General features: G+C 36.0%; 1 protein-coding gene across 4 annotated transcripts in view; it reads left to right on the top strand.

Annotated features, from left to right (window-relative positions):
• The window catches only part of LOC128673559 (uncharacterized protein), a 52,926-nt gene extending 28,652 nt beyond the window's left edge, over positions 1 to 24,274 (top strand). Inside the window, exons 1-4 of one of the 4 annotated variants that reach the window (XM_053751520.2) lie at positions 3,830 to 3,966; positions 17,762 to 18,572; positions 19,742 to 21,827; positions 23,020 to 24,274. In XM_053751520.2, the coding sequence (XP_053607495.1) occupies positions 18,481 to 18,572; positions 19,742 to 21,827; positions 23,020 to 24,015 (3,174 nt within the window). In that variant the 5' untranslated portion in view covers positions 3,830 to 3,966; positions 17,762 to 18,480 and the 3' untranslated portion in view covers positions 24,016 to 24,274. Of the gene's footprint in view, positions 1 to 3,829; positions 4,085 to 17,761; positions 18,573 to 19,741; positions 21,828 to 23,019 lie in introns of those variants that run through there. The other 3 variants (XM_053751505.2, XM_053751512.2, XM_053751496.1) reach the window with 3 other exon arrangements.
• The last annotated feature ends 204 nt before the right edge of the window (positions 24,275 to 24,478 follow it).

Genomic DNA, 24,478 nt, shown 5'->3' with positions numbered 1-24,478 from the left:
GATATTAACATCCACAGATGTTAGTAACGTGCTACATGCTTGCTTGTGTTTCGTGGTAGGCTTTCTGCTACTGTGTGAAGTCCATCGCGGAATAATTACTAATGTAATTTATCAATTTATTCGTTAACCAAGAAATGTGTATGATCGCTAATGAATGACCAACTTTCAATTAAGGCTTCAGCTATAACAGTGTTAGTTAACGATTCAAAAGTGTACTTAATTAAGTTCTCCTGCATCTTAAAATCTTCTGTAAGTTTAACACCACTATATAATTCTCTTCTCCCACTATATAAAGCCTCTTTATTAACAAGAAAATGGATCTATTAAGGTTATATTGATGTGTTGTTTTATAGTCCTTTTGTTTCTTTTGTTTCATTTGCACTCACTCCAAAAATGATTTTTCTCTCTGCATCTCCTATTGGTTGACTAATATAAAACATGTTAGTTAACGATTCAAAAGTGTACTTAATTAAGTTCTCCTGCATCATAAAATCTTCTGTAAGTTTAACACCACTATGTAAAGGCCTTTTTATTAACAAGAAATTAATCTATCTATTAAGGTTATATTGATGTGTTGTTGTATAGTCCTTTTGTTTCTTTTGTTTCATTTGCACTCACTCCAAAAATGATTTTTCTCTCTGCATCTCCTATTGGTTGACTAATATAAAAACATGTTTATGTATTTTTTGTAATAAAGTTGAATAAATACATATTTAATGCTGGTCTGGCAGAGAATGAGAAATATATACATAAAAAAATATATCAGCTGCTTCTCCCGTGTATATAATCAAAGTTAATCATGAGAAAATAATATAACTAGCTTCTTCTCATTGGCGATGGATTACCAACATCAGAACTGTCAACACACACATCAATTTGGCCCTGTTTAGAAGACTATACTTTTGTAAAATTTGCGAGTTGACGCGCCGTAATACGTAGACCGTGCCATTTTACCCTCTCAAATAAATTTTCAGGATACGAGTTACAAAAACAGCAATGAGACATTTCTGCCGGTGTAAAGTAATCTTCAACCCAACACAAAAACCCAGCGAACCGTGGAATAGGGTCGTCTTGTCTACCTTGTAGTGTCTACCTTAAGATGTCACCTAATTTACAGTCGTTCGTCTTAACTGTAGACAGAAAAAACTATAGACTGTCATATATATTTCGTTTCGCTTATACAATGAAATAGATAAATGCGTATTCCATCCCAATCCCTACTAATATTATAAATGCGAAAGTTTGTATGTTACCTCTTCACGCATTATCTACTGGACCGATTGTTATGAAATTTAGTAGATGGTTAGAAAATAACCTGAATTAACATATAGGATACTTTTTATCCCGAAATTCCCACGGGAGCGAAGCCGCGGGACGCAACTAGTTAGAAATACACGAGAATAAATGGGACGTATGTTTTTACTCTTTCACACAAAATCTACTGGACGGACTGTTATGAAATTTGGTACACGGGTAGAATATAACGTGGATTAACACTTTAGGGTACTTTTGTCCAGTATTTACCATGGGAGCAAAGCACCGGGGCGCGACTAGTTTCTAAATAAATGCCTTGGCTTTGACTTAACCGCCTTCAGATGTTTTCATGTTCTATATATCCTCTAATCTTGTTACTTTACGAATACGTAAATTCCGTGATACTTATTTCATCTTCGAACCATTGATGGATTCTAAATTAGTTTGGGTTGCACCGTCAACTTTGACGTTAACTTTAACGTGCGCAGAAAAACACAAATTACGCCATTTTGTTTTAAACGTCAGCAGCGCGCCGGTCAAAATCAACGTCAAATTTGACGGTGCAACTCACTCTTAGACTATTTCATTTCATCTTAATCGATAATTGGATATTTTTTACAAATGAATTTTGCAGCTAACATGGTAAATTTGCCGTGAAACCTTTGTAGGTTTAGATTAATATAAAGTTTCACCGCCTAATTTATGTAATTTGAAGTTTGTGAAAGCAGACAACGATTCCAGTTTTCCATTTCAGTAAAGTGTCCCTGTATATAGATTGAGAGGGTAGTCGTGCCGTGTATGTGAGAAAGTACGAAATTCATTAAGGTTCATTTCCTTATAGAGTCAGATTTAATAGCCTAACATGCTAAACACTCAACGTGATCCATTGTACTATCATCATTAAACGACTGGAAATTGCGAATTACGTGTCAATGAATTCAGTATCTATATTTTCATTATACAATGCTTTAAAGATCATTTAAAAAAAATCAAAATTCTTTATTCAAAAATCAAAATAAAAAAATCAAATCATTTATTCAGAAATGATGCCTTCACAGGCACTTTTTCACGTCATATTCTAAATTAAATGATGTTTACCAAAGCTACAAACTACTAGCATTTCGGAACGACCACTGCTGAGAAGAAATACATAAATAAATAAATATATTAGGACAAATCACACAGATTGAGCTAGCCCCAAAGTAAGAAATGTCGAAAGAGACGCATTCAAACAGTGTTGGTCCCTATTATGCCAGAAGGTTGATCATAGAATGTGCAATATTTCTTTCCTCTATTTATAGGACCGCGCACTTGTAATGATGTTGTTTCATACAATAAGTTTGGCAGAGATTATCATCTTATTGTAGTCGATATAATATACGCAATGAATCCATTAAATGACACGTGCCATATTGCGTCATTCATTCAATAGAAGACGTCAACGTATAAGATGATGTCGTCAAGAAAGACATGCATGACAATGATCTGCTGATAACTAACCTGTCACTATTTATTTTCCACTACTTCTACGAGAAATGTGAGCTTCGAGATTAGCAACTGCTGTCTCTGTACACCCCGTAAGGTGTGAAGATGTGATACTATATCTGTATTTCAGTGTTGAGAGGCGCCTTGACTTGTGCTTTGTGCCGGAAAATCGATGGCCCAAGTGCAAAGACGTCTGCAGGGCTATATCTGTATGATCTGCGTCACTATCTTCAAGTACAGCGAAAATAACTAGAACACTTCCAACTTTATTAACTTTAACTTGAATAGACTCGTTATTATCACCGTGATTACGAACAAGCTGTGTATTGTTAACCGGACAACGGACAATTGATTAACTATAACCTTTTACGTCAGAACTAGAGACTGGAATGTTCCTCATTGTGACGATCAACTTTCTTTAACCTTAACTGGAATTTCATATTATTGTGTGTAAAACTAGCTAAATAAATTCATGTAGTTTATCATAGATTATCCGCATTCTTGTAGCTTTTTTATCTTTAGTTCTGCTACACATGAAAATTTAAACGTCGTACTTATACTAAAATTTAACTTTAAGAGACAAAGCGTCGTGCAACCCTATATATTGTACAGTCGACAGCACATTAACCTACCCAAATTCATTGCAAACTCGCAATTATGTTATTATGACTATTACCGCGCTGTAGAGGTCAATGCAGGGTAACTTGACGTGCTGTTGACTGTACGACGTTTTGTCTCTTAAAGTGACTAAACGAAAACGCTGTCATTGATCCGATAAATATTTAATTTACAACGGTTTTGCATTAGCTCTCAATTGGTTTTTAACCTTACACGTTCCTGAACGCATACGTTAAGACATTACTATCGGTCAACAAACTGTGTCCTATCTGTGTTCGCTTCCTTGGCAGACTGCGAATTTCTAGCCATAACCTGTTAGCATGTATCTGCGAAAAAACTTATAACTTTAACACTGGAAGTTCGACTTTAGTTATAGAGCTAGTAAGTCGAATTTCGATTTGATTCGCTCGTGGTAGTTCAAAAACCAATTTCGCTCTCGACAGTCAGCCAGCAGTGTATTCGCGTCAGTAAATAATTCAGTGTGGCGCGTGACGGCGCGCGGTGTGGACGCACGTTCTCGATTTCCGTCAATTTTACGATACACCGGATCGTAAATTTTGCAACGTTCAATATTTACGCGATATACAGTTTTTATTTTAATGTAGTAGAGTATGTGGTGTTTATTATAGATTTTATGTGTGTTATATAGTTCGGAACCTACCGTTCCGTGGAAAATCTTGACGCGCTTCTTACTAGTTGCATAGTGGTATGATCCTAGGCCCTTGCGGTTGGTTAACAACTGCAAATTCTTTTAGTGTGTGCAAAATTTATCGGATTCTATACGTAAGATTTGACGTACGTAAGACCTGAATTTAAACAATACAATATACATAATATTTTGATTGCAAAAACCTTTTCCTGATAGAACTCAGCACCAAATGCAAATCCTTTGACATTATTTTCAAGGAAATATTCGTTACGCAAAATCTCACGATTAAGATATTAATTTACGTTGATTGTGAAGAATAAGGACGAAACTAATGAACAGTCCATTTTACAATACAACACTCCTTGATCATTTATCTAAAATAAGGCTGAATTTATTTTTTTAGTATTAACAGTGATTGTTTTGCATTTAAAAGTAATAGTACTTACCTATAGGGCGAATATCATTTTAAAATGAACGTGTAATAAATACTGTTACTCAGTTTTGTCTTACGATAATTACTAGACAATATGAGTTTTACTGATGTTGTTTTTATTTAAAAGATATACAATGGATTACGATACGAGGAACTACTTCAATGAATCGTCATTTTGTTTGTCTAATTAAACGGTTATAACAACCAAATGTTTACTTTCTTCCGCGTAAATGTTTACAACTAGAACGAATTATCATTTTAGTGACAAGATTTTTAATGGAAGGATCAGTAAGTGTTATTCAGTTATTTCATGAAGTTGAACTGCACACCGGAACGCAAGTCTTCGCTCTCGTGGTTAAATCGGGAATACGTTTTTTACAAAAAAAAAATTGAGACACGCATTTATAATCAGTCATATTCGGTCGTTCAAAAATGTTATTATTCATTAGAAATATTATCGTTTGTTACCATATCACGTCTAAAGAATTTCAGATAATCGTATTAACATATTACAAGTGATAGTGATTCTTTGAAATGATGATTCGTGATTATAATAATCCTCTTGTACTCATTGATTTCTCGAATATTTTTTGTTCCATATATTTTGATTGTTTTGTTTGTAATGGGTTTTTTGAAGATTAGCAAGGAATGTTGTGTCGTAGATAAAGAAAACAGTAATCGATCATTGATGTATCGAATCGTTTCATTATAACTTTCCTAAATTTAACGTTTTTAATTATGCTGTCTCTGGGGCCCTAGAGCTCTGTTTTGTTGGGAGTTTCGGGATAAAAAGTACGTTTAGTATAGTTTAAACATATATACATAATTACTGTAATAAATAAATAAATATATTGGGACAAATCACACAGATTGAGATAGCCCCAAAGTAAGTTCGAGACTTGTGTTATGGGATACTAACTCAACGATACTATATTTTATAACAAATACATATATAGATAAACATCCAAGACCCGGGCCAATCAGAAAAAGATCATTTTCCATCATGACCCGACCGGGGATCGAACCCGGGACCTCTCGGTTCAGTGGCAAGAACTTTACCATTGTGCCACCAAGGTCGTCAAAAACATCGTTGTATCACCATGTTCTTAGGAATAAATGATCTATCTATCTAATCTTCCTCATTTACTATATGTCGTCTACTACTACTACGTTAACACTCTAACACAAGTCATAAAAACAAAAAAAATCTAGCATCCTCTGTTCTTTTATTTTCATTAGAGTTAGTACACGTTATAGTACATCACAAGTATGAATCACGTTAATATCAGCACAGTATGTTTTCAAAACACGCCAGTGTTATATTTTCAGTCGTCATTCACATCATGTACGTTATTTAATGTAAATCACTTGCATTGTATGATTTTCACGTGATTAATCGTACTTCATTCTTCTTGGTATCCTATTTTTTATCGCTCCTAGAACTATAAGAGCAATATCATCAAGTTCGTCTTCTTGGTCAGGCTCTGTTTCACCTCTAACCCACTGAACTAATCTATTAATGGATTTGTTTCTATTTCATTTTCGTGTGGTACGTCTATCCCGTCCCGTATCAGTGTAAAAAAGTGTGTTTTCCTGGACAGAACCCTATCAAGTTAAATAGAACTGTAATTAGAAGAATATCTTCATCATGTTCAATCGCGAATATAAAATAATCAGTATTAATCTCTTTAGACAAAGAAATATCTTAAAACCTAGCTCATTAAGAGTGGTTGTCTGAATTTACAAACAGAACCTACATGTTTGCTCCGAGCCGGGAATGTGACAATATCATCGTAAACTTTTTGCGATGTGAATCGTAGTGGCAGGAAGACGCCTGATTCAGTTGACAAACAGCACTATGGAGTGTCTGCCTCTGCCTTAGTAGGTGCGAATAACGGTGCTCGGAATGCTTGCATAGCTTTAGTCAGGTATTAGCTGTTGCAAAATTTTCTTGTGTATTTTACAAAAATTACTACTACCCTATTTCACTGTTAGGTGTGGAATTTCCGAAATTGCTTTCTTTGCGCTCTATTGGGTTATGTAAAGCCTATGTACACAATTTAAGATTTCAGCGGTTTTCATCTAATTTTTGACATCCCTATCAGCGTTCAATTTTATTAGTGACAAGATATTTATAACCCCTTCTAACTTCGGCGAAGTTAACGTTACCCTGTCTTCTTTCGATAGTGTTATGGCTAACACTGGTGTTACAGTTTATATACTAATCAAGAGACAGGTTTATTCCTTTGATGGTGGAAGGTTGAACGGTGGACCCGCTTAATAAACATATATTAAGCTTATGAACGTAGTACATAATGTCCTTTTTGTTGTCAATATTTTTTTTTGTGTTTTTTTTTTTATACTAGACACTATCGGCAGACGTATTATACACTAGTGAATTTAAAAGTATACCAGTGTATCAAGGTGTTGTTTGGACAATCCGATTGTATTCGGCCGCACATAATTCGGAAATCTGTCTCCGACATTTGAGTATTAATTTCCATCAAACACATCCACAGAGTCTAATCTCAGCGCAGTCGCGATTCCTTTCTCAGCCATTGAGCGGAGCCCATGGTTGGGTTTCCAACGTTTTCTTCTCCAGTTCGGACGATCTTCACCGTCCTTGATTATCAGAACGGCGATAATCAAGGACGGCATCAGCAGCATCGTATCAAAGTAGTGTAATGAATCAGGCATCAGTATAACATCTTTAACCACAGCACATTCGTTGATAATAACATTGTATTACCATTACATTAAATCATACTTGTTTTTACTTCCACGTACTGGGAACTAATTTGTTTGATTAATGATTTCAAAACAACGTATTTTCAATTGTATCATTGTAATAAGAAACCGTTGTGTCGCTTTACTATAAACATGGAATCAATATCAATAAATAAATACTTAGTATAAAATATTGTCACTTGCCGCGTCTGTTTCTTATCATTTAGACCACGCAACTAATTTCGATGTGGGTTTCACTGTTATTTAGATCATTTCTTGGTCTTACAGGTATGCAAAGTTAGGACTGATCGCTTGTAATCTATATCTGTCTCTGTAGTCGTAAAAAAAAAGTAATTATTCGACAAAGCAAGTTATAACAAGCAAATCAAGTAAAATAATTCTCTCTATTGACCCAAGCATAATAAAATTATCTTTTTATCAGAATCTTTTATCTTTTTTATACAAAGATAGACATAGCAAATTGGCAGAAGATTTAGCTAAAAATATTTTTTTGCGTCAATAAGTGATGTAGGTATATATCTTCATCCAATGTTAAAAGAAAGAATTTGACTTGAGACCTTGTGAATCTGTGTTATATAACGGCTGGACTCATGAATATTAAAATGTTGTATGCGCAAGTTACACGTCTTGTTTAATCGTTTGTGATGATAGAGACTTTCTAAATATATCTTTGACAGTATACATAATTGTTATGATATTATTAAATACTAGGTAAAGTCGGGGATCTTTAAACATATGATTATTAACATCTAATTATTCATAAGTAATTGATTGTAATCGAGATTGAGTAAAATAGAAATCTTTATCAACTTCAATTTTATTTAAATTATAAAACAAAATAAGTAATACTCGAATAAAATTTACTATCCGATGTCCGATGCCATTACTACTCGCATTTGTACCGCCAACATTTTCTTTAGCACTAATTTAGGCGTCTGGTTTGTGGAAGCTCAGTGAACACGTAAACCTAGTTAATTTGATCTCGGCTCTCTCACATGCTGCAAGAAACATTGACCCAGTTAGATGACGCATCCCTTTGTACGGACATCGTGTCAGATTATCAGAAATCGTTGCATTTTAGCATTTGTTACTATAACTTTAGATATCATCTTCAAAAAGAGAAGGATCATAAACTGAAAATGAACCATTTCCTTTGCATAAAGCCAAAGCTTTATGCATAGGAAATGGTTCATTACATCTTTCTCTATGGGCAATGGGATAAATAATTTTGATGTGATTTCAATCTTTCACTCACTTGTTACATCCTGCGGCTCTTCAACCTTCCCTTAATTTACTTAATCAATATTCTTTTTTCATTTTGCTCTCTCTTTGTTGAATCACATATCCATCGGGTGATCATTTTTGTGGGTTAGGTTAAAAATATTTCAAACTGAGTCCATATGATGTTAGTATATATATTCCCTTTTAAAACTAGGTTTATAACCTAACACGAGAGTTAGAGAGATATTTTTAATTCTTATGCAGCATGAAGCCACAGCCAAGAGGGTATCCCATACCCAGCCCCGTTTTCTGGATACTATTTAACATTTATGGGGATCAATTTCGTATTCCACTGAAGTATGTATCGTTTACTCTTTTTTGGCGATAAACTTATTGATCTGTTTTTTTGTCTAGCCATCATTTCTTTACTGTAAATAATTTTGATTTTATGTTATCAGTCTCTTCTTACTTGTTGTTTGTCTTTGTAATTTATAATTTTAAACTAAAACCATTTTAATTTATAATGACAAGTTGATGCGAGATAAAATTGAAATTTTAGTTTATGTCCAAAAACAGAAAGTTGTCCGTTATTGTCTCCGTGAAATTTATTAATATTACAACAAGTGAAAACTCAGTTTATCGGCACGGCATTAACTATTCCATCGCAAATAGACAATCAATTTCTGGTTTTTAATTAACCTTTTGTAGTCGTAAGTCCGTGTCACGGTTCGACGTCGTCATCTACTTTAATTTTACGGGGGGTCGATAGATCATGTCTGTCTTTGACATATTCGTTTTACAAATTCATTCGGACTTATCTTTCCATGAAGTCCTGTTTTCTTTAGCTTAGTTAGATTGATATGCTTCTTTTTGTGATCGTTTTAGCTGTGAATTGCCTGTTTCTCCGCACCGGTCAAGGTTTAAATGAAGTTTTTCTTCACTATTTTAATCATTCACGCGTCTCGCCTTTCAAACATCTCGATTGACGAAGCCATGTGAAGTTTTATATTGTAATTCAGAACTCTCCTTCTCTTTATTAACTTTTTAAATAGCCAGCTTTCAAATAGATATCCTTATTATAATACCTACCTGAATTTCATCACACATCCAATAATAACACATGAATACAATCTACTCTAAAATTAAGACATATAGAGGACGGCTTTGCATTAACTTAACCTTATACTTGCATTACAACACTCTGTGGTGTGTTTGGGTTGTGTTTGAGAATCTAGACGACCTCCGAGCTGGTTTGGCCATATGTCTCACAACTAGATCTAAATGTCCATCTACGAGTATTTTAGGCTAACCTGTTTTTGAAAGTATCGTAACTAATATATTGTTTCTTACTGATATTTATGCGAAAGCAAAACTGTTGGCAAAAAGAACATCCATCAATCAGAAGTCTGTAAACAATATTAATGCTGCAAATGCGAAAGTAGTCGTTGCACACAAATACTCTGAAATCGGCGGTGCCTTTGGTGTTACGCCACAGTATAAATAAATATACAATGAGCAGTAAATAGTTATTGCATCTGACAGCGGGTACGCCGTTAATTTCGTACACTGCACCCACGGAATGCTTTGGTATCACTATGTCATACCACCTTTTGGTGCAGTCAACAGAACATAAACCTAATCGCATGTTATTACGTATTCGCCACTGTTACCACAGCATAGAAGTCGATGCAATATAACCGTTGACTGTACTGTTTGTTCTTCTGTTGAATGTAGGCGTTACGTGGGCTCAAGAAAGACCGTTCGCAAGTTGCAACTGAGATCACCAAGATCCAATGACCTTTTATTGCAAGCTGTTTATCAACCAACTTAATGTAATATGACTACGTTTACCAAGGGGCGTCACTCCGAAGTGCAGACATCTAAATCTGTTAAGGCAGCGATGCGACTCCAAAGGACTGTGATCTCTTGTGTCACGCGATAAGTTTCGATTTCGTGTGACTGTTCAAGAGTGAACCTTTTGCACGGCAGTACTATATCTGTAACACGCGATGTCTAAAATATTTATAGATATATAATTCGCATTCACTTTTTTATCTCATTTCTAAATAAATCACGTGTTACTTCAATGTTTATATCGATTCTTTCACGTAATCTATACGTGTAATATGCCACATGCGTATAAAATATAATTTATATTTAACTAGGTTTTGCGCATGTAAAATTTCTTGATCGGTTGAATAGCTGTAAAAGCGTGACGGACAAAAACAATTTCACTTTCTCATTTATATTATTAGGAAGGATAAAATTTTATATCGATTGGTTTTGTTTTTCCGATTCGAAGTATATTATAGTAATCAATAACCTTAACCTTGACTTCATTTGAATTAATTTTATTTATTATTTATTTGTCTGTGATTCGCAAGTGATATGATGATCTACTTAGCTACTGCACCAAACTGCACAATGGTCCAGTACATGAAAGCATAACTATTCCAATGACAGATAGACAAGCAATAAAGCTTAGAAAAAATTAAAATTAACCGCATTCTGGCTTAGTTTCACTTGCGCTAAATTAGGAATTCTAATGTAATAGTATTTTTTTGCATTATGAACTATTCATTCATTCGTTTCTTTATATTATTCTCGTGCTTTTCATCTATTCCTTCATGTTCATGACGATTTGACACTTTCAAATCTGTAACATCAACGTCTTTGTGATTTTGAATTTGATCTTTATACACAATCGGTCCATACGGGGACGCAACATTTATACGTGGATTATTGTTTGCACGTAACTAAATATTTATCATGGCAAACTGAACCAGCTTTTGTACAATTAAGATATGCAATGCAAAAACAACATGATCTTTAGACACATTACAACGTTTGGCCTTCGCCGAATTTCGCCGAAAGATATCATATAACGGCGATTCGTGGACGGCTACCGGACGCCCTGTCTCTCGGAAGACAATGTTTTTTTCTTGCTGTTCGATGTTTTGATCTCATTCTGTTCTTGGACATCTTGTCTGTAGGCAATAACAAATATAACATTCTTATTTTCAGTGAATAAGGTTTACTTTTTCAAACCTCTAATGTATGCCAGTAATAATTATGTATGTTGAGATGATATTTCGATTTCACATCTCCTCTATGCTAACTGTACGACATTAGTCATGTGTATTTGCTTATTATTTATTTTACCCATTTCCCTTCTATACCCTCTAGGTCTTATTTTGGTAACTCTCTTTATCGAATTCAATTTTTTATCAAAGATTTCCTCGAGCGATCCGCGAATAGTTCGATTGTAATTCTCGGTCGATTGGTTTCTTTCGTTGGATTCTTCTTTTTTCTCAATTGTTGTTTCTCAGCTGTGTCATGCGATTCAGTATTATAAAAACAGACACGTATGGAATCAACAGAATTTCCATAGCAAAATGGAAATGTATAAAATTATTTAAAAAATTACACCTTCAGTATTTGCTTCGCCTATTTGCTAAGAATTCCACGAAATTTTAGATTTTGAAATTTTTCTTCCTGTTCTGTGATTTTATGATTTTAGTCTAACGAAGTTCTTAGAGATTGTTCATAATTTCTGCTTAATGTAAGCTGGCCATGCTGATACATCTGAAAATAGGTCAATGTACTGAAAGCAGTTGGCAGCAGGCAAGGCAACGCGGTGAAACCAACAAGGCACGACTAGTTTCGCAGAAACTTTGGAAGCCTTCCAATTATTTTCAAGTATGACCTGGCCAAGGGCGGCGATAAAGGTCACTTTCAATAGCGCACATGAGGCCCAAGGCTTTAATGTTATTCTAATTAGTATTATTAGTTATTCCTATAGGTGCATAAGTTTTAACTTTTATTAAACTATTAACTTACATCTGAAGGAATTTCGGGATATAGCGAACCCTATGTGCTATTTCGAAATTCGTCCGTTTTGAAAAAGAGACCAACATTTATTAATCTTTTGAAAAAAATTAAATTCTTTTGAGAAAATGACAGACATGATGAAACAGATGCGGTGAAGTTTGTTGCTCCGCTTCTTCTTCACCTGCGCTTTGGAAGTCGGCGGTAACTTAGTTTATGTCATTTTTTTGACGTCAATAAGTGATGTACCTATATCATCACCTAAAATGAATAACGAATTTTTGAATTTGAATTCAGTTCTGCCCATGTATAAAACTTCATCGAATACAGTCCATTCGATTTTGCATGATTGAGTAATACCTTTACTGTTTTGAGTAATTTTCTCATTAAGTAAGATTAAGTCTCTCCTGAGACTTTATTATCAATATCTGTCACTATAGACGCGTCTGAAACAGGTCTAAAATTTGTAGTCTATAGCACTGAACCCTGCCCGCCTACCTCGACTGTTAATCTAGGGAAAGCAGGTCTTATTAGCAGTCTGTCATTATTCAGGGGCTTGCCGTGAGCTATGTAGCAGGCCAGTGGGCCACTGCGCCCCATTGGTGGGTAACAAGTATCATTTCATCAAGACTTGTATCCATTGGACCTCCATATTTTGTCCCTATCTACTCTGTATCCTTTCAGCTTCCCATCAATGACTAGTACCTTTAAAAATGTATCTTATAATACATGAGTCTATTGAAGGTTAACAGGTCACATTTAGTATAATATTTTAAGGAAGATTGAATGGACCCCTATCTGTGATGTTTAATGTTAAATTACACATTGAAATGAGTGTCATTCAGCATTTCTTCTCAGCAGTGTTGGTTTCGAAATGCCTGTGTAATATTATGTAGTTTTTTTTTAAGAAAAACTATACCTATTATATAAAATTTGACGTGAAAAACTGTCTGTGAAGGTCTAATTTCTGAGTAAATACTTTGACTTTACTAGGGTAGGACTTAGTAAGGGTGTAGTGATGAAAACCAGAAAGCAAGAATTAATGTACTGATTTTTTAATGTATAATCCCAACATATGGATATTTTATGATTAGAAAACCAAATACAGTCGGAATACGATATATTGAACCTAAAAACATCGACCTCGCGTGCAAATTAACACAAATTATTGTGGGCCACAACCGCTGAACCGTTCGGTCCCGATGCGAACCGAGCGAGAAACAATGAAGAATTTGCTCAAATACTTAATGCTATGGCACCAGCGACCCGTAATTGCCCACTTGCAGTTGCTTATTACGTCGACCTTCACAGCTTAACCGAAGGAAACATGGCGACAGCCTCTAGGACCGTACAGGGGAAAGTGTAATAAAAGGCTCCCAGTTAGGAATGAACCACAGCTTGGGCGTTATTTGCAAATTCAAATTCAAATCATTTATTCAGAAATTAGACCTTCACAGGCACTTTTTCTCGTCAATCTTTAAATTTATAGTTATTTCTCACAAGCTAGAAACTACTGGCATTACGGAACGACCACTGCTGAGAAGAAATGCCGAAAGAAACTCATTTGAACAGTGTTGGTCCCCCCTATCATGCCAGATCGGCTTACCATTATTGTTTCTTACAATGTTTTTTTTTTCTTTCTAATAATATATAAAAGTACATAATGTACATAGTCAAAAGGTATATCAAAACAGGTTATGAGTTCCCTCTGGCAGCACCCGTTCACGAGTTGACGCATGGGACAGCCATCGCGTAGCTCAACCATAATAGAGGGAAAAATGACTGCGGTATATTGCTCAAAATACGTGAAGGGAGTAAATCGTTCTAGCACCACGTATATGGTGAAGAAGTCCTACACTCAAATTATTATGGAATCCAACACTAGATTACGTCATGTCTTGCGATCTTCTACCAGCTGTCACCAGAACCTTAGCAGTACCTTGGGTCGGATTCCGAGTGCCGCCACTGAGTTATAAACTATGAAATAACAAAATGAAAGTTAGTAGATGCAAAAATCGCGCGAAAATCACCGTTCTGGTAGAGAGACAATAATGTGATGGCTCTCTCCCAACATTTATTGTAATGATAAATATGAAGGAATATACCGGTTTTAGTCTAAATATGCAATCAGAATAGATCATGTCACCATTTCAGAAGGTTTTCCTAGATTTGTCCGAATGATCTTATTCGACAAGAAATATATGCAAATAACTGGGGTCTAGGATTCATGGAAAGGGAGCCTTCTCTTGCAATGTGTCACATGTTTATAGCTATCCAAAGGTGTTATGCATGATATTATGCATTGAATTGTTAGTAATGTACTTGATAATGATACATAAGCACTATTTTACCAAGTTAGAGATATACCCAACACGTGAGATGCAGAACTGAATGTTTGTGCGTGTACAATTGTGTAACATTGTGTGAACAAGACGCAGTGGGAAGGCGCTTGGCCCGGATATGATGATTGAACAATTGATTCAAACATGTGGCAGTGTTGTAGCGTGACGTGGAGATGAGGTATTTGAAGCTGCCATTGATGTAGAAGAAAATTCTAGAAAGATAAATAGAAAAACTCTTTATGGCATCATTGGTCATTCGATGGATTTGTGCACCGTTTTCACAAATAGATGTGTCGTTCCTGGGGAAAGTTGAGGTGTAAAAGTTATTATTGTTTTACCTGAGCGAAGCCAGGACTGCTAGTTTCCAATATTTATCTACTCCAAGAATCTTCATGAAATACATATAGGGACAAAGTTAGCATATTACCACCCCAGCTTGGAAAATTTGCCTGTTATGAAAATAGTTATTACATAATTCAAGGATTCTAGGGCTTAAATTTAAATCACGCTCCTACTCAAACATACCTTCGGCCGTTTAGTTCACCTCGATACACGTATTAATGTTAACGAAGATACCAACGAACGTATTTAATGTGCAGTGACGCAATTAATGTAAATTATATGCTGATTGCGACCGGTAATTAACTAATTAGACATCGAAATTAACTTCAGTTCGATTGAAAGATTGCTTATAACGTCGCGAAAGTGGCGCCCTCAATTGATTTTTTTGAGGAAGACAAACATTGTTTATCGAATACTATTTCGCGGTAATAGAAAATGTATATCCGATTAGTAGGTATACGACTTTTCCCTGCATGTATGTAAATCGACTTGCCATCGACGAAATAATATATGGGAAAATTGTAATTGTATTTAATGATCTTCATACCAAACTATTCTTTAGCTATGTGTTAATTAGTATGTACTCAAAAATTATGTCAAATCACGGAAGACGAATATACTCGCTCGTATTTATTGACTTAGTGTAATTCTGCGTCATTTAAACATCACATCTGCAAATAGACTTATCTTGCAGTACATATTTTTTACGACAAAAATGTCACGTACAATATAATGTTACGTTTTATATTTATTTTTTTGATACAAGAATCTATATTGCTTTTATATTTATCGCTAGTTGCTCTGCAAGGTTCTGTTATTTAGAAAATTTCCACTGCGTTACTTTCAAGTCGAAATTTTTTCTAAACATTTGATTATCTGTACAGCTTCTTCGTCGAGTCGACTCTGGCGTTCTATATGAAGACCATTGGCAAAAAAATTTACGTGGTGCTGTGCATCAGTGTACTAAATTACGTCAAAATCGGCTTAACGGTGCGATTGAGTAAAAACAGATCCTTTATAAATATATTAGGACAAATCACACAGATTGAGCTAGCCCCAAAGTAAGCTCGAGACTTGTGTTACTGCATACTAACTCAACGATACTATATTTTATAATAAATACATATATTGATAAACATACAACACCCGGGCCAATCAGAAAAGATCATTTTCCATCATGACCCGACCGGGGATCGAACCCGGGACCTCTCGGTTCAGTGGCAAAAACTTTACCACTGCGCCACCGAGGTCGTCATATATAAAGTACCCCATGCGCTATTTCAGATTACTTTCTCCCCATAGAGTTCACAGATTTATTTTTTTCCTGATTAAGAAACATCCTCCATCCATAGGGACCAACACTGTTCGAATGAGTTTCTTTCGGCATTTCTTCTCAGCAGTGGTCGTTCCGAAATGCTAGTGGTTTTTAGCTTTGGTAAACATCATTTAATTCAGAATATGACGTGAAAAAGTGCCTGTGAAGGCCTAATTTCTGAATAAATGATTTGATTTTGATTTCCTCAAACAAACATCAACGTGTAAACTTTCGCATTTATAATATTAAATCTTTGTAATGAATATGCAATTTAGAAATATAATAAAGTTAACAACTTAAACGTTAACACATCTTAATTTTTTATGTTTTCCTCGATTCCAATCGAGAAAATCTCATAAAATTAATATTCACGCTTTGATAATGCCAAATTAGGTATTTTATGGATGTCAATAAAATTGGACACACACGTACAATATTTTACATCCGTATCGTGAAAGTATACAATAAAAATTCTATTATTTCCTTCAATGTCATTATTATTGCTTAATAGTAATAAATTAACTTTTAATTGTATGATTTATTCGCATATATATATTTAACTAGCGGCCCGTCCTGGCTTCGCTCGTGTAAAACCATAATAAATTACACAGCTAAACCTTCCTCAGAAATAACACTATCTGTTTAAAACTGTTTAAAAAAAAGTTGTCATTGCGCAGTTTCAAAGATTAGGGACAGACAGAGGGAAGCGACTTTGTTTTATCTTTATGCGTACTATCACCACATATAGTGATCGTACGCGTATGATGCGACGATTGCTGAAAATGACAAAAGGCTATTTCGAGCACATATAATTACACATTAGTTTTCGGAGTTTGTCATTCCGGAGAACAATGTCTTGACAGACGGACTCAGGTTCAAACAAAAGATCCTTGTAGCACTGTACCATAAGATATCTCATCTTTTATACGGAAACTCGCACTAAGCCCGGTTGTTCTTTATCAATTTGCCATCGTGCTTGTTTAGAATCAGTTTCGTTCAATTAATCTAGCGCAATCACATTGTATCGCGTCTCCGTCGCGCCAATTGAGTCAATTCCATATGAGATCTTATGACATTTTCATCTACATGTGTAAGAACATATATCGGCGTCACGACGCCTGATATTGAATTTGTGTGTAAATCGAAAATGCTTGAAAAACCTTGATAACTTAACGCTTTTATTCAGTAATGTGTCAGTGTTAATTAAGCTGTATTTGTGACGTTCTGCTGGTAAAGCTAACTGATAGATGTTTTTTGTATGTGTTAAAAACAATAGTTTTTAACGAGCAGATTACAAAAATATGCGTAACTAAAAATCGACATCGTAGAACGTCACATTTGTTTTTATATCACAAACTATAAACATTCAAATGTTCTAGGTATTTAATGTCCCTAAAAAAATAAAACTGAATTGGTCAATAAATATTTCACACACAGTATTGGTCATAACCGAAATAAATACTTCAAATTTAATGTCAATTGAAACCAAGAAGCGCGTCACGATGACTTATTTATTTTCCATACAGTTTTCGTCACGAAATCATAAGCATAGAAGACTAAATATAAATAGTTTAGTGTAAACAGTTTAATGCCAAGTGGTTTATATGAAAGTTCAGTTATATCAAGTGATATTACAACAGTCGTACGTTCGAATATAAATACGAACGAATTCAGAAGCTGTTCAGTAATTTTTTGAATTACCACGAGAGAAAAGATATTGACAGACATGTCGAAAATTGGTCCAGTCAACAATCCGATACAAAAGATAGTGTAAAAAAAAATACATTCTGTGTTTGTAAAAAATAATATGAAAAACATTTGAAAAACGAAATTTTGAAAAACGAAGTGTTCGAATAACATGGTCGGAAATTGATTCAGTCACTATTTGTATACACACACGAAAGAAGTCAATAGAACAGTGATTTTCAAATCTGTAGCTATTTACCAAGAGGGATCCCGTACGTTCGGATACACATTCGAACGAAGCCACACGAACGTGATTAAACGGTGATTAAAATATTCGCCAAGACCTTTCCTGTTCGGATACACATACGAAAGAAGTAACAAAAACAGTGATTTTCAAATTCAGATTTACTTTGCTTTTCTGTACGTTTGGATACAGGCACGAAAGAAACGCGACTTTTTGGCGGCGAAAGATAAATTCGCGTGTAAGATAAGCGGTTACCTGTTGGGTGGTGCCGTGATAGGTGCACCTCGTGGCCAATGCGGCGGCGGCGCTTGGGCGATGTCGCCGCCGCGGGCGCTGCTTGCGGCGCTGCTCGTCTTCCAACTTCTGTCGTACGGTGGCCACCAAGGACTCACCAAGATATTTTACACGTAATTATTTGTTTAAAAGCGACAATGCCTGTGAAGGACTAATGTATATAAATGCTTTGACTTGTCCCCCATGTCCTTGCCCCGACCAATACCATTGTTTTCCTTTTGACTACCAGTGTAAATAGGAATATTTTCCTGATGTAGGAGCATGAGGAATATTTGATTTGTCTTTGACTATTCGAGTCAGAATGTTATACAAATTATATTTTACTTGTAACTGGTCACGGCAATCGCTATTTATCGCTTGTATCACTAGATATAAAACATTAATATAAGACGCTACATTTATGTATATTATTGAGAAATAATTACATCATCCGCAGTTCCCACTTCATTTACACAGGGTCGGTACAGCAGTTCAGTTTCCTCCACTTTTCCCGGTCTGTTGTCAACCGATTTCCTGCCTTCTTATATTTGCCATATCCTGTTAAACGCACTTTATACTTCGTTTCTTAGGCCTTCCCACTTTTTCCATTCAATTTCAGATCCAATACCTTTTTCACTACGTCGTTCTCCCCTCTTCACATAATTAGTCCATATATTACTTTCTTATATACGTGTCATTAGCATTAGTTTAGTATAGTGATGAGTTATGTGACAAAAAAGCGTATTTGTATTATATGCAGACTCACATATATAATACAAATACGCTTTTTTGTCTATCATAGTCATAGTATTACTATACTCATAGTCATTTTACAAAACAGCAAAAAATTTTTCAAATTTATACGATTTTCTAACGTGCGCACAGACACAGGCGCGAGGCTAAATAAATGTGTAAGAAAGTATTTTCTACGAATGAAAGGCATTATTTCTAGAATTTTCTCTTATTATCAACAGAAAATCAATTGGCCATAGTCGTCGAGGTCAAACACAATAATTGGATTTGTCGGTTGGCATATTGCAAGATCGGTGGTTGGCGGTGATCATTACGCATAAAGTCTACGTGTGAATAAAAAATATAAGAGCCACAAGCCGAAGCCTTCTCTGGTCTATAACTTTAAAATTACCCAGAATTGAACCTTTTTTTGAAACAAAATTTCACTTTAAATAAAAATGAAAAAGATCTGTTCTTGGAATGTGCAAAATTTTATAACACGTATCTAATCTACGAGTATACAATGCAGCTCGAACTTCAAAATATTAATAAATAAACTTGATTGTTCCAGGTTACCTAACATAGGACAACCTCCATTACTCATCTCTCTAACTGAGAATTCCAAATTGGAATTGAAGAGTCCTGACGAGTTGTTGTTCGCCAACGATTCGGAGCAGCACAATGATTCGAAAACGTTCATAATAGTAGAAAAAAATGCGGCAGACGACCAGAAAGACAAGCAAACGGTCGAAGATAAAGAATCAACGGAGCCACGGCTCGTAGTTAAAGCGATACCCATGCACGAAACCAGACAAACGGACGATGCATTTCAAACTCCTAGTCCCATTACAGAAGAAAGCTTAACAGAATCTCAAATAGAGGAGCAAACAGAAGAAAAGGAAAATATTCAAATAAAATCAGAAACCCCACAAGAAGATATACCCTCGTTCTCAGAGTGGGCACAGAAACAATTGGCGGAGGCCGAGAAAAAAGACACAGTACTCAATCACTCGAGTCAACCTAGTCATAGCAATACAAATATTAGCAATAAAAGTACTAAGTTACGGTCCAAGAACTACGCATCGCCAGCGTGTGGAGCGAAGATAGTTGCCGTCAATCCTGAAGCTGGGTCAGCCAGTTCGATACTGTCTCCTAACAGAGACGAATATATGCTCAATACGTGCAACAGCCGCATCTGGTTCGTGGTAGAGCTGTGCGAGGCTGTCCAAGCTCAAAAAATCGAAATCGCCAACTTCGAGTTGTTCTCCTCCACTCCCAAAGACATCGCTGTGTACTTCAGCGATCGGTTCCCGACGAGGGACTGGGCTAGCGTAGGTCACTTTACCGCCAAAGAAATGAGAGATGTGCAGAGTTTCGATTTGTTCCCACACTTGTTCGGAAAATTTATCAAAGTAGAGATGCTGTCGCATCACGGTTCCGAGCACTACTGTCCAATATCGCTGTTCAAAGTATACGGCACGTCAGAGTTTGAAGTTCTTGAAAAAGAGAGCTCGCAACATGCCGCTCTCATAGATGATGATGAAGATGACGACGCCATCGACATCCCGGATCTACCTATTGTAGAAACAGAGCCTTCAAAAAACTTATTCGGTTCCGCGAGAGACGCGGTCATGTCTATAATGAAGAAGGCTGCACAAGCGCTTGTTAAAACTGAAGTTCCTAAAAATGTGTCCTGTGAACATAACGATACGTCGTCTGTAGGAAACGTGTACAAACGGTGTTGCTCTCCAAGCCATATTATTGTGTGTGATAATTGCAGTGAAACCCTTTACAATGAAGTTTATGAACTTATTAGCTGTAGCTCGGACAAATTAGTAACTTTAGTGCGTCAAGTGTTCCTCCGAGAGACATTGAAGTGTACAGGGCTATGTCAACCCTACGGTCTAGACTTTAAAAGTACAAAAACGATCGAGTTTAGTGAAGAGCGTGTTGCTTATATGAACGCTATATTTCCAAGAAAGTATTTAGCCGCTTTATGTAATATTTTAGCAATTAAAGAAAAAAAGGTTGTATTAAATACAAGTTTCGAAACCGAACTAAATGCCACAAGTAATATAACTGTCGACGAATCGCCTCTTAATGTTAATAGTGAAACAAATACAGAACAAGATGTTAAATTGATGTTGGACAAAAATAATGGCTCTAGTGAGGATAAATCTACTGAAACTGTCCAACACGAAGACAAGGCAATTTCTACTGAACAAATTGAAATTGTCAATACAGCTGAATCGCCAAAAGACGAAAATGATAAAATAGATGAGAAAAAAGAAGAACCTGATCTAGTATTAGATGAAAAGCTTAAGCCAGTTGAGCAGCCAGCAGAGGTCGCGACAACGGACAATGATAAGCCAGTAGATGCAAACGTGGAGGGAGAAATCAAAGAAACTATACCAAAAAGTGATGGGAAAAATGGTAAAATTGAAGCTACTACTGAAAAGCTTAAAGAAATGGCTGGCATTGGCGGCGACGAGTTGAATGATCAGATAATGATTGATAATGAAAATTTTATGTCCGAGTTGGACCAGATGGCAGTGGACCCGACGCCGGCCGGTACACTGGCGTCACAGAAGGAGAACCAAGCTCAGACAACTTTCCAAAAAGAATCTGTATTTCTGAGGTTGTCAAACAGGGTTAAGGTGTGTATACGAGTATGTTTAATTAACAAATTCAAATCATTTATATACATAAATTAGACTGTTATAACCTGTTTTGACATACTTTTTGACTATGTACTTTTATATATTATTAGAAAAACCATTGTAAGAAACAATAATGGTAAGCCCTTCTGGCATGATAGGGACCAACACTGTTCAAATGAGTTTCTTTCGGCATTTCTTCTCAGCAGTGGTCGTTCCGAAATGCCAATAGTTGCTCGCGAGAAATAACTATTTAATATAAAAATAGACGTGAAAAAGTGCCTGTGAAGGTCTAATTTCTGAATAAATTATTTGAATTTGAATTTAGAGAATAGTGCTCTGATTTCGGTTTTGACTTTTGACAGGTTCATGCATTCTGACGGTCACTTTGTTGTTTCATTAGTGCTAAATAATTTTGAAGGAGGCCTCAATTCAATCCTAAACATGTGCGTGGGGCATTCGCACCACACAAACACCAAAATTTTGTATGAAATTAACCTTACACTACACTAGCGCGCCTAGCGTCGCTAGCGTTCGCCCACAATCGGAACCATCAAATCATTTATTAAGGAATTATACATCGACGATCTTCATTTATCTGTTTCCTACAATAAGTGCAAGTTTTTGTCAATAAAGTATGTTTTTTCCTTTTAAAAAAGTGTACAAGGAAGTCGATACTTTATGCGATTGACGAAATGCGATTGATAGAAAAACGCTACACTTGTTTAGTTATTTGAATCATTTCCTGACAATAAATATAATTAATAATTATTAATTTTTAACATTGCATCAGTTTGCTCATTATCTTACTAGTAATTATTAGAGATTCCAAAGTGTGCGTGTTTGTATCTATACATCTATACATATAATAAAACTGTAAGTGTGCTATGTCTGTACAGTCGACCGCATCTCAAGTTACAATTAAAAACTCATTTATTAAATATCCACACGTGTAGACGCACTAAATAAGCAAAAAATCAAATTCAAAAATCTTTTCTCCACAATCTTTCTAGAACAGTGTGAAACGCGGGCGAAACTGCAGGCAAATCGTGATATATAACATCCAGATTATATTATAATCTGGATTATATATTATATTATAATCTGGATGTTATGTTAATACGCACGGATGTGAGATTTGACATCATTGTTATAGAATAATTTACTGACATTTTACCCTCTCTCATTCCAGACACTAGAGAGGAACATGTCCTTATCGGGACAGTACCTCGAGGAGCTGAGCAGGCGATACAAGAAGCAGGTGGAAGAAATGCAGAAGACCTTCGAAAAGACAGTCGCCCAAATGACGGAGGAACGGCGCAAAAGCAACGAGCGAGAACAGAAGTACTTAGAGCAAATAGCCGCTTTACACGACCAATTGCAACATATGGCTTCTACTATGACCCTTCTAATTGACGAACGCGACAGCTGGTTCGGCAACATCACATTCTTCAAATTCATCGTATTTCAAATTATTATAATCACTGCGGCATTGTATTACATTAAGGCGACGCGCAAACCTCAAGCTGTACTTATACCTGTACCTAAAAAGTGTAAAAAGAAAATTGACAAGTTGAGACGCAAATCTGTTGAAGGCGTAAGCGGACATGCAACTCCATCAGCTAAAAAGCGGAGGCCGAGCGAGGAAGCGCTCCAAATAGCGAGACAATCCATGGAGAGCATGGAAGAAGACGACCAAGGCGAGTGGAAAGTCGCCAGGAGGAACAGACGGAGGAAAACCTCGATAATACACAGAAACGCCGAAGCAGAGAGAAATTGGAACCGGCAAGACAGCATTGGCAAACTACAAGAAAACCCCATACCGTTGGACGAAGAAGAGTTTTACGCTCCAGTGCCCGAACCGAAGGAGTTTGAAAATGTTGAAACAAAAAAAGAACAGCCAAAAACGAACGGATCGTTTTTTAATAATTTAAAAAATAAAACAATGAAGACGCGTCGGCTGTCGTCGCCCGCTTTCTTGAGGACTTTCAGCAGACAGAGCAGCCGCAGCAGCCGCAGCCCGCTGGCGCTCCACAACGGGGACGTCGACAAGAAAGCTGCCTCCGAGTCTCCGACCGGCAGCCTCTGGTCGGAGTCCACAGAAATATCGCAAAACGGCCACCCGGACAACGAAAGTGGCGGCAAAAAGAAGAAAAGCCTCAAGAATATATTGAAAAAAGTGTTTTAAGTGTGTGCGTGTGCTTGTTAAGCGAACGGCTATTGTAATTTATTTCCTTGCGAATATTATGTATATTTTAAAATTTTAAATTATTGTTTTTAAATATTTTTATTGTTATTAGACCTCTCTAGGTGCCAATTGTGATATATTAGGGAGCCTAATGTTAGTTGTGTTTGCGATGTGTGCTTGAGAACGCAAGTGAGGACGGATGCGAATGCTAGTCTCGATGAATGGTCGGCAACAACGGCATTAAATGCATTAATTTTAACGATTTGTTTCATTTATCGCTCGGATCATCATTAAGAGTAACACGAGCATTCAAATTATACAGTTTTAAGATGGTACCACAGTATCTCTATAGACAAAAAATTGTATACAAAATATAGGCTGATATCATGGAATTAGTAGGTACTCCGTACATAATTAATTAATTCCATTGCTGATATTCATGCCAGCTTATGCAGCGGATTCG

This window comes from Plodia interpunctella, chromosome 1 (genome assembly GCF_027563975.2).
Source record: "Plodia interpunctella isolate USDA-ARS_2022_Savannah chromosome 1, ilPloInte3.2, whole genome shotgun sequence".
NCBI lineage: Eukaryota > Metazoa > Arthropoda > Insecta > Lepidoptera > Pyralidae > Plodia > Plodia interpunctella.
The sequence above is the reverse complement of the archived record's forward strand: the minus strand, read 5'-3'. Positions and strand labels throughout refer to the sequence as shown.